This window comes from Haematobia irritans, chromosome 4 (genome assembly GCF_050003625.1).
Source record: "Haematobia irritans isolate KBUSLIRL chromosome 4, ASM5000362v1, whole genome shotgun sequence".
NCBI classification, from domain to species: domain Eukaryota; kingdom Metazoa; phylum Arthropoda; class Insecta; order Diptera; family Muscidae; genus Haematobia; species Haematobia irritans.
In genome coordinates, this window is record NC_134400.1 from 91,304,646 (window position 1) to 91,317,270 (window position 12,625).

Below are 12,625 nucleotides of genomic sequence, written 5' to 3' on the forward strand. Positions count from 1 at the left end.
CCACTCCATGGCCTTTTTACCGTAATGGCAAGATGCCAAATCCGGCCAAAACAGTACGGAACAACCGTGTTTCTTCAGGAAAGGCAGCAGACGTTTATTCAAACACTCTTTCACGTAAATTTCTTGGTTGACAGTCCCGGAAGCTATGAAAATGCTGCTTTTCAAACCACAGGTACAGATGGCTTGCCAAACCAGATATTTCTTTGCGAACTTTGACATTTTTATGTGCTTGAAAATATCTGCTACCTTTCCCTTTCCTTTTGCCGTATAAAACTCCTGTCCCGGTTTGAGAGATAAACCGCATTTCCATATATAAGAACATTAAGGGGTATATTTTTATTGGGATTTTTGTCACAATCTGAGCAGAAATGTCTGATTTTATATATACTTGTAGCTATAGTTGATTTTGCGCCTACAGAGTTAGTACATAACTAATATTGAGTTCATTATTAAAAAAAGAGGAAATAGCTCAATTAATGTGGGTAATAAATGTAAATTCGTGAAAATCGGGCAATATGATCGGATAATACATAAAAATTTGAAACTTGAATAGCATTGGTTATTTATTTATTTATTTATTAAATTTAACTTAGCTTATATAAATATAAGGCAAGTATAAAGAAAAAAGAAATAGCATTAGCTACAAAGGCTATCAGCTAAACATTTTGATAAAATATAAAGGGAAACAGTGAAAATTAATAAATTAGAGTATTATGGCCAAATTTGGGAAAATCGAGGGCATATAGTAAGAACTATAGCAAATTAGATTTGGCCAACTATTGAGTAAGATCGATTGATAAATAAGGAACTTACGGCCACATTTGGGAAAATCGGGCGATACATATATATGGGAGCTTTATCTAAATTTGGACCGATTACCATGAAATTTTGCACACTTAAAGGGTGGTCAATCAGATTACTTTGTGGCAAATTTGACGCCGATCGGTTTGTAAATGAACGCAATATGACACCATTTATCGAAATCGGGCGATACATATACATGGGAGCTATATCTAAATTTGATCCGATTTTTCCCAAATTCAATAGCGTTCTCCTTGGTCCAGAAAAACGCCATATACCGAATTTCATCAGAATCGGTTAATAATTGCGACCGGAATCCTGCGAACAACAAATACATGGACGGACGGACGGACGTACACCAGGAGGTGATTCTGAGTCGATCGGTATATATTTTATGAGGTCTACAATCAATATTTCTGGTAGGCACATTTTTTGGCAGATCAAAGTTATTATACCCTGACCACTATGTGGTTTAGGGTATAACAAGTAAGGAAAGTCTAAAGTCGAGCTGAGCCGACTATATTATACCAAAATTTGTATACCATCTTAACATCTTTAAGTTTTTTTATAACCATTTACGAAATTCATCTTTCTCGAAAAGTTCATAAAATTTTTGAGACATTCTTGGAATAAAGAAAAAATCGTTGGACTGGGGAAAATTTTTTTACAAAATAAAAATAAACATTAGTTAATTTTAGCATCAATTTTACAACGGACTTTTTTTCTGTGTATGAACCGATTTGGACAAAATCTTTAGACTCACAATTTAAATTCGGTAATGACCGGGACGGTCATTGGAAATATTCAAATTGCATAAAATTTTGCAAATATGCATTTATGATTTATCGGTCGATACACACGAATTAGATTATAAGTACAATTAAAATTTTAATTGAGTTTTAAAAAATATTCAATTAAAAATTTAATTGATTCAACAAATTTTTTAATTGGAACAAAAATCAATCACAAAAATTAATAGTATCAATTAATTTTTTAATTGACCTTCAATTAATTTTTTAATTGATACTATCATTTCTGTGATTGAAGACATTTCAATTAAAAAATTAATTGGATCAATTAATTTCGTGATTGAACCAGAAAATTTTTTTTTTTGTGTGTAACATAGGAATCTTTTTTGCGAGTTTTCAAATTTGAAGTAGCGATTTTACAAGGGAAATGTGTGTATTTTTGCCATATGTGATAGTGTTTTGTCTATTTCTGATCCGATTTTGTTAAAATTTGGCACACATTGCTAAAAGTTTAATTGAACTCTCAGTGCAAAATTTATATATGGGGGTTATATCTAAGTCTGAACCGATTTGGACCAAATTTGTCATGTGTCGCAAGAATGTTAGTCCTACTCTCTGTGCAAAACTTCAAGTAAATTGAAGTGAAATCTTGACCTCTGCGGCCATAGGAGTGTAAATCGCGCGAAATCTCTGTATGGGACCTATATCTAAATCTGAACCGATCTCAACAAAATTCGGTACGCATATAATGTTAATTATACTCCCTGTCCACATCTTCACGTAACTCGAAGTAGAACTGTGGCCTCTGGGGCCATAGGAGTGTAAATAGGGCGAAAGCTATATATGAGAGCTATATCAGGATCTGAACCGATTTGACTGATATTCTGCAAAATTTACGAGACTCACAAAGAAGAAGAAGAAGATCGGGTAATAAATACTTCAGTTATGACCAGATCGGTTACAAATATATACGGCAGCAGTATCTAAATCTGAGCCGATTTTTTTTTCTCAAAATCAATAGGGATCGTATTTGAGCCTAAATAAGACCCAAAGACAAATTTGAGGACGATCAGACTTAAACTGCGAGCTGAACTTTACATACAAAAATACATCAGCAGACAGATGGACATTGTTAAGCCATAATTTAATTCTAAGCCGATCGGTATACTAAAATGTGGTTCTGTGACTACTCCTTCTGGGCGTTAAATACAAATGCACACACTTATAATACCCTGTACCACAGTAGTGGTGAAGGGTATAAAATATGGGAAATATTGAAATCTAAAGCCTTTTTTATTCAATTTCGCAAAAGTATCTTTACGATTTATCGGTCGATAAATATTAGAGGAATAGGCAAATTTTATTAATTTTTACAAGTTTTTGTTTTTTGCAATGACGATTTTACAAGGAAAATGTGGGTATATGGGCCATATTTGTTCAAATTGGCGGAACGTATATATTGGATATTTACCTAAATTTTAGCCGATTTTGACCACATTTGGTACATTGCTACATTGCTAAAATGTTACCTGTACACTCTGTGCAAAAAAATCAAGTTAATCGGTATGAAATTAACTTCCGGTGGTCATACGAGTCTAAAAAGGGCGAAAGATATATATGGGAGTTACATCTAAATTTTAGCCTATTTCAACCAAATTTGGCAAGTATAGTAAGAATGTTAATTCTACTTTCTGTGCAACATTTCACATTAATCGGAGTAAACCTCCGTCTTCAGGGGTCATATATGTGGGAGTTATATCTCAAACTGAACCGATTTAACCAATCGGTTCAGAAATAAAACGTTTGGAAAACGTGTACCGAAAACGTTTTTCTTTTGTTAGAGTTTTTTGAATTGCTTCGAAAATTTTAAACTTTTATCACCAAAAAATACGTTTGTTACAAAATTTTTATTTTTTTAATAAAAAAATAGTTATTTTTGAAACAACAACACAGTCCATTTCGTTTATATCAAACACTGTTCTTTTCTGACTTTCGGTCTTTAGTACGACACATTTTACAGTTCAAAATTTAATATACTACAATGTAATGTTGAACATTTTTTCGGAATATTCCGAACACATCTGAAATATATGTAAAAAAAAAACAAAAAAACTTTGGTCGAAGCAGGGATCGAACCCACGACCCTTGGCATGCAAGTCGGACGTAGCAACCACTGCACCACGGTGCCAAACTAAATGTTTGTTTCTGTTAAATAAACTTTGTTTATTCGGTTCGTGGGCGCCGCAAGCTATGCTATATAAATATAACTTATATGGATATTTATCTATTGATGACCATAACAGGTACATAGCTCAGTGGTTAGTGTGTTGGCTTACAAAGTGCATGGTCCGCGGTTCGATTCTCCGTCCAGGCGAAAGGTAAACAAAATTTTTAAAATTTATAAAATCGTATAATTTCTTCAACATTGTTGGTATTACAGGAAAAGGTGTTAAGAACTAAAAAACCTCGTGGATGTGAGAAAGATGTGAGGGAAAATGCAATTAGCAAGAAAACAATGTGTTTTTTTTGTGAGTTTTCTTTATGAAATTGTTTTTACATCCTGGAAAAGAATAAACGTTTATCACAAAAAGAATATACTTTTCTTCCAAATACACTTCCTTACAGGGAAAAGCAAATGAGAAACGTACTTTGTTTGTCTAAAATTTCGTTTGGGAGGAAAGAATTATTTTTTTGCGTGTATGACCTCTGTAGTCATATGACTTCATATTGGGCGAAAGATATATATGGGAGTTATATCTAAATCTCAACCGATTTCTTCCAAAATCAATAGGGTTCTATTCTGACCCAAAACACATATTTGAGCCGAATTTGAAGTCGATTGGACTAAAATTGCGACTTAGACTTTGATCACAAAAATGTGTGCACAGACTGACGGATATGGCTAGACCGACTCAGGGGCCGACCCTGAGCAATATTGCCAAAGACACCATAGTCTATCTCGTCTATTTCTGGGTGTTTACTCCTTACTTGTTTTACTCTTCATTTTGTTGTCCCCCAAATAAGCACTTCTAAAAATTTGCACAAAAAGGATCAGTCGCAATAAAAGGTGGTACATTTATTTACAAAAAGTGGCTCTTTGTTGAACAATATAAAATATTATAAATTTATCATTATCATGTAAATACCCTCTACGATAGGATTTTTTGTCGTTCCGTTAGTAACATTTGTTTTATTGCTCTCAGACTCCATAAATTATATCTACGTACACTTCGTTGTAGTGACATTCTGAATAGCTTTGTCTGTCCGTCCGACTATTGAAACCACGCTAACTTCCGCACGAAACTTTATGGTTTAAACCTTAACGTTACTAGTTATTAGCCATATATATGGAGGGACCATATATATGGCCCCACATAAAGCGTTCCCCATATTTCATCCCATCAGTTTGGTACTTGATGTCCACATATATCTGCTCTATATGTTACATTCCATCGATTTTATCTCAGTATCATTGAACAAAGCTCCTTGATTAACCGCTTAATCTACAACAAAAAAAATCTCTAAATATTCTCAGGCTGTAAAAATGTCCGATTGAGATTTATACTATTGAGCGCGTAATGAGATTTATACTATTGAGCGCGTAAATTCGATTTTTTGTTAAGGCAACAATCGCAGCGTAATCTTAACGCAATTATAGGCCAAAGAAATATTATAGTCTAAAAGAAATAGCTTTAAAATGGCACAGTATGATAAAAAGGGTCAGCGCTCGTTGAGAAGAGAGAGAGAATTCAGTCATATTTGAGTTTTATGGATTGAAGTGTAGAAATGTTTGTATAACTGTTTCTGAGCCGATTTTATTTTATTTGAATAAATTCTATAATACGCCGTATTAAAACGTATACAATTATAACACGACACGATGTTTGCACTTATACCTCATACACAATACACTACCAAAATCCACTTTAACTAGCTTTCGAGCCTAATGTGAATGGGCTATTAAGTATACTTAGTTTCATGAGATTTACATCGCACCATGTACTAAAGATATTCAAGTCTAATAGTAATAATATCTGGTCATAAGGATTCTTGGACTTTTAGATACTGGAGATTTCATGCAATTTGTCTGAAATTGAAAAACTTGAGATGTTTTAGGTTCACTAAGACCTGTATCGAATATAGTGTGCATAGGTCCTTATTTTGGTATAGTCCTCATATAGATCGATTTACCGATTCCTTTTCTTGGGCTTCTAGACACCGCAATTTTTATCCGATTTGCTTGTATTTTAAAGGGTGATTTGTTAAGAGCTTGATAACTTTTTTTTAAAAAAAAAAACGCATAAAATTTGCAAAATCTCATCGGTTCTTTATTTGAAACGTTAGATTGGTCCATGACATTTACTTTTTGAAGATAATTTCATTTAAATGTTGACCGCGGCTGCGTCTTAGGTGGTCCATTCGGAAAGTCCAATTTTGGGCAACTTTTTCGAGCATTTCGGCCGGAATAGCCCGAATTTCTTCGGAAATGTTGTCTTCCAAAGCTGGAATAGTTGCTGGCTTATTTCTGTAGACTTTAGACTTGACGTAGCCCCACAAAAAATAGTCTAAAGGCGTCAAATCGCATGATCTTGGTGGCCAACTTACCGGTCCATTTCTTGAGATGAATTGTTCTCCGAAGTTTTCCCTCAAAATGGCCATAGAATCGCGAGCTGTGTGGCATGTAGCGCCATCTTGTTGAAACCACATGTCAACCAAGTTCAGTTCTTCCATTTTTGGCAACAAAAAGTTTGTTAGCATCGAACGATAGCGATCGCCATTCACCGTAACGTTGCGTCCAACAGCATCTTTGAAAAAATACGGTCCAATGATTCCACCAGCGTACAAACCACACCAAACAGTGCATTTTTCGGGATGCATGGGCAGTTCTTGAACGGCTTCTGGTTGCTCTTCACTCCAAATGCGGCAATTTTGCTTATTTACGTAGCCATTCAACCAGAAATGAGCCTCATCGCTGAACAAAATTTGTCGATAAAAAAGCGGATTTTCTGCCAACTTTTCTAGGGCCCATTCACTGAAAATTCGACGTTGTGGCGGATCGTAAGTCTATTCATGATGAAATGTCAAAGCATACTGAGCATCTTTCTCTTTGACACCATGTCTGAAATCCCACATGATCTGTCAAATACTAATGCATGAAAATCCTAACCTCAAAAGAATCACCCTTTATGTATAGAAATCTAGAAGTATTTTAGTCCACAAATAGGGGTGCCAAATATGGGAGACTTTTTGCGCTGCAAGATACCGACGATTTGGTATATCCCTCGTATACACCGATCTCTCTATTTGACTTCTTGGGCTTCTAGATAACGAAACTTTTTATCCAATTTGCCTAAAATTGGAAATATAATATTTTAAGTCCAAAAGGAGGAGCTAAATTTTGTTTATATCGATAAGTGTTTGATATAGAACCAACATATACTCCGACTTAACTTCTTGAGGGATGTAAAGGACTTGTACTCATTCGAGTAATAGGGGTAAAAATCTACAGATTTCAAATCATATTATAGACACTATTTCATCGGTCATTCTTTAACACGCTTAGACGAAATGTATATGATTCCTCCACAATCCGATCTAGTCTCCCAGTTGTAGAAACATTAAATTTAACTTCCCAGCAAAAAAAAAAAAATAAATTGGAAGTTCTTCTAAAGCCACAAATTTAAAAGCACTTCCAAAAATGTCTTCCCAAAGAAGTTCTATTCACTCGATTTTTTATAATTTATAACTCGCTTTTTCACATCTTTAATGGGAAAAATATTTTTTTCTTGTTTCAAATAGATCAAAAGCATTATTAAAAAATATCACAAAATTTTTTAATTCACATCTAAAACACTGAATTCGGATCAAACCTTAAGAAGTGAAGCAATGGCCTCTGGGGGGAGGGCTTAGCCCCCTCCAGGATTTGAAAACCTTTTTACGATTTTCGAATGTATTACATAGGGAGTTATAGCCCCCTATTTTCTATAGAAATAAAATTGTTACAGAATTTTCTAGTTACGCTCGTTTTCGAGTTGAACTTCGTCCGCCGGCTTTGCTAGTTTTCTATAGAAATAAAATTTTGACAAAATTTTATATAGAAAAAAATTTTTCACAAAATTTTGACAAAATATCCTATAGAAATAAAATTTTGACAAAATGTTCTATTGAAATAAAATTTTGGCAAATGTTCTATAGAAATAAAATTTTGACAAAATTTTGACGTAATTTTCTAAAGGCATAAAATTATGACAAAATTTTCTATAGAAATAAAATTTTGACGAAATTTTAGAAACTACAACGAAATTAGAAATAAAATTTTTACAAAATTATATTACATGTTAGCCTGATACCGAAACAGGCAATTGACGTCCAAATGCATTATATCTAATTATACAATTAGGAAAGGTTCATTCGCCCGAACCGAAACATGTACAGTCCAGGCGTGTATAGATTGGTATCTGGCGTTTTCTTTTCAATGGCTCTATTAACCATGTTCCTTAATCTATATCTGTCCATAAAGCTCGAAAAATAATTGTATTTTTACAAAATTGTGTATAGAAATAAAATTTTGACAAAATTTACTATAGAAATAAAATTTAGACAAACTGTTCTATAGATATAAAATTTTTACAAATTTTCTATTTCTATAGAAAATTTTGACAATATATATATAATTATAACAGTTTTGTAAAAATTTTATTTCTAATTTCGTTGTAGTTTCTAAAATTTCGTCAAAATTTTATTTATATATATATATATATATATATATATATATATATATATATATATATATATATATATATATATATATATATATATATATATAATTTTAAATGCCAAAATTATTAATTAATATTTTTCCTAAATTTTAACTAAAATAATTCCCACGAACTAACATTAAGTTAAATTGACTAAAGCCACTCATTTTGAGTGAGTATTTAATATTCAGAAATATTAAACTTATTGTGCCAACTGCGTTAATTAACTTTTGTAAAATATTTTTTTTTTTACACTAAATGGTTTATAGAAATCCTTTGTCACATAATTGTATACATGTCTTCTTGATTACTTTTTTAATACACAACACAATACTGCTCAAACACACCTCTATTCCAACCAATACACCAAATTACAAACTCTATTTATTTCCACACCACATCCTAAACAAGTGGAAGGACAATGGCACTGGCCCTTATCCTCCTAACCCACGACAATGTTATATATGTCCATGTTTTTGTTTTGTTATATACACCTGGTATCTGTGGTATTTCCTTTGGGTGATTTCATTTCAAAGAATAAATCTTTCTAACAACAGGTTGTCTATGTTGAACATGCACATCATCAGCACCACTATGAGGATCATGGTGACGATTGGAGCGAATCTGGCGGAGGTGGTGGTAGCTATTGGAAGAGGTCTTTGCAAACGGATTCACCAGACGAGTATGATTCAACCACCGACAGTTATCATCCAAGACCTGAATTGCATCAGGATCAACAGGCGTACGATGCCCAATATCTAGCCTATCGTAATCAGTGGCAAGGGAAGTAGCCGGATGAAAGAGGGAACTCCGATTAATAGTAATAACCTTTTATGTGTTGCTAAGAAGCCAATTAATTTTGTTTAAAAAATTCAAATTTGGACTAAAATCGAAAACTGTTAAAATATTCTAGGATATAAGTTAAGTATATATTGTATATATACAAAATAAATTTTTAGTTTTGGAGTGAAATTTTATGCCAATAATAAGTATTTAAAGGACAGGACATAACTTGTTCTACGGCGTTTCTTATTGTAAACTTTCTATTTAAGAATATTACCTATTTATTAATTATTTATTTATTTATTAAATTTTATTTGTTAATATATATGCATGCATTTGAACAATGAAAATAAAGATAAAAATATATATATTTAGAGATGGTCTTGGCCGTGTCATCAAAATTCCTTCAGAGAATGGAGATACAATACATTTCCAAACCGGAGAAATTATTTCTCTCAATTACGAAATTTATTGGCCTAAACTTAATTGATTGCGATTGTAAAACTCAATGGAATTTTTTATTCCAATGAAATTTTTTATAGAATTTCTTTTATTTTATCAAGAACTAGCTAGATCCCATAAAATATATATCGATCGACTCAAAATCACCTCCTTAGTCGGTCTAGCCCTTGGTGTCGGCCAATCCATAGACTTCTGGTCAGGCAAATTCGTCCGTGATACCATCCACCATCTTGGCGTAGAGGACTTGGTCCAGGAAACATTTCTAGCGCCTGTAGGTAGACACCAGACATCGCGTTCTCAATTTCCCCCCTTTTTTTTTTTTGGAACCATATCTGTTTTTGGCAACTAAGGTAACGATCTTTGATCCCGTTAAGAAGATGGCAGCTAATCCTGCGATCGTTCCCTTTTTCCAGCTTCAAGAACTCTGCGTTCCTGACTTTGAATTTCGCTGCACGGTGGCTAAATATACCACCACACTTGAAAATCGTAAAAGGTACTTATTACGATAATTTATTTAATCCGATATTAAAACACACGTCCGTTAAGTTCGGTTCAATTGTTTTTTTTTTTTTTTTTTAACTGAGAGACTACTTTTTAAACGATATCGCATTTTTGAGGAACATTTTGGTTTAACTAAGTCAAGTAATAATAAGATAATCCTTCTGAAAAAATTTCGAAGGATTCGAAATTTGCATGAGTATGGATTTCACACCCAGAGAAGGAATATGATCACCTCAAACATGAGAACCATGTTACTTTTTCACGGCTACCATGTGACATTTTGGTCGCAAAAACATGCTTTCCGAAATCAGATATATTATTTCCGAGACAATAACATGGTTTCGACAAACATGTAACATGTTTTTCGTGAAAAAGTAACATTATGCCCTTGAAACATGGTTGGGGTGACCGTATTCCTACTGTGCGTGCAATTTATTGGTGGGATTGATCATGGTTTATTTTTCCGTTAAGGAAGAAGATAAAGTTTTCGTAACATATAATGGTACCGGGCGAACACAACCGATGTCCACTTAGGAGGACAATTGAAAACGACACCAAACTCTAGTTTCCTACACACAAAGAAAATTTCATTAAAAGTCTGCCAACGAAAAATTTTCATTGATATAACGAAACATTTTCATTAATACAATGAAAATATTCGTTAATAGTACGAAACGTTACGTTTACTAACAGAAAATTCGTTATAATAACGAAAAATTTCGTTGTATTAACGAATTTGTTTCATTGGCTGACTTTTAACGACATATTTCGTTAATATAACGAAACTTTTTCTATTAGTGCACTTAGTTTCGATTTATTTCTCGAAGTTATTTTAAGGTAGTTACTTTAATCTAAATAAGCTATAAATGTTATTCATATTGGAAAATGATCTAAAATGCATTTTTATAAACTTATAAACGAACAATACGAAATTTTTCTAATGTATGTCACTGGTAAATGAATATTCATAAAAAACTAAAATTGATAGTTTTTCGGGTTCTATTTGTATTTTTTTTTTCACACTTCGAAAGATATTATAGGCCAAATTAACGCTAATTTTTGTAAGACCATTTGGTTACAATTCAAGAATCAAGTTTTCGGAACAAACTCATATAGCTCATGAAGTAATTTAGGTAGGTCCTCAAAATGACAATTTTTGTTCTACATGCTGTTAGTAAAGGGTGATTTGTTAAGAGCTTGATAACTTTTTTTTTTTTAAAAAACGCATAAAATTTGCAAAATCTCATCGGTTCTTTATTTGAAACGTTAGATTGGTCCATGACATTTACTTTTTGAAGATAATATCATTTAAATGTTGACCGCGGCTGCGTCTTAGGTGGTCTATTCGGAAAGTCCAATTTTGGGCAACTTTTTCGAGCATTTCGGCCAGAATAGCCCGAATTTCTTCGGAAATGTTGTCTTCCAAAGCTGGAATAGTTGCTGGCTTATTTCTGTAGACTTTAGACTTGACGTAGCCCCACAAAAAATAGTCTAAAGGCGTCAAATCGCATGATCTTGGTGGCCAACTTACCGGTCCATTTCTTGAGATGAATTGTTCTCCGAAGTTTTCCCTCAAAATGGCCATAGAATCGCGAGCTGTGTGGCATGTAGCGCCATCTTGTTGAAACCACATGTCAACCAAGTTCAGTTCTTCCATTTTTGGCAACAAAAAGTTTGTTAGCATCGAACGATAGCGATCGCCATTCACCGTAACGTTGCGTCCAACAGCATCTTTGAAAAAATACGGTCCAATGATTCCACCAGCGTACAAACCACACCAAACAGTGCATTTTTCGGGATGCATGGGCAGTTCTTGAACGGCATCTGGTTGCTCTTCACTCCAAATGCGGCAATTTTGCTTATTTACGTAGCCATTCAACCAGAAATGAGCCTCATCGCTGAACAAAATTTGTCGATAAAAAAGCGGATTTTCTGCCAACTTTTCTAGGGCCCATTCACTGAAAATTCGACGTTGTGGCTCGTTAGTAAGTCTATTCATGATGAAATGTCAAAGCATACTGAGCATCTTTCTCTTTGACACCATGTCTGAAATCCCACGTGATCTGTCAAATACTAATGCATGAAAATCCTAACCTCAAAAGAATCACCCTTTATAAGTAAATACAACAGAAAAATTAAAGCTTTTAATATAAGGTTTATTTCGGTAGTGAAAGGGTTAACATACTCGTAGAGCGTTTGCAAGGTTATCAAACCAAGCAATAAACAGAAGGACTTTTTTTTAAGGACTTGTGACTGGGGAAGCCCCCATACTGGCACATCATCCTGTGTGGAATCCATGGTTTGTATCATATGTCAACTACATAAAAGCACTTTGTTTCCGGTCAAATAAATGAGAGAAAGTAAATGTTTAAGAGTTCTTAAGAAAAATGATCATAACAACATCAAAAAATTAAGTAATTAGTTCATATACAGAGACTGCTCTCTACCTTTCCTGCACATTTCATGAAATTTGGAAAACTTTAAATTTTCAAAAAAAAAAAAAAAATCGACAAGGAGGATGTGCATCTCTCTATCGTTCCCAATAAATTATTTGTAGAGTTTGTAAGGCTT

General features: G+C 33.4%; 1 protein-coding gene across 2 annotated transcripts in view; it reads left to right on the top strand.

Moving 5' to 3' along the window:
* LOC142235206 (uncharacterized) overlaps window positions 1-9,319 on the top strand; it is an 83,302-nt gene extending 73,983 nt beyond the window's left edge. The window contains exon 6 of one of the 2 annotated variants that reach the window (XM_075306463.1): window positions 8,866-9,319. In XM_075306463.1, the coding sequence (XP_075162578.1) occupies window positions 8,866-9,099 (234 nt within the window). In that variant the 3' untranslated portion in view covers window positions 9,100-9,319. The remainder of the gene's footprint in view (window positions 1-8,865) is intronic. The other variant, XM_075306464.1, reaches the window with a different exon arrangement.
* Window positions 9,320-12,625: the final 3,306 nt, after the last annotated feature.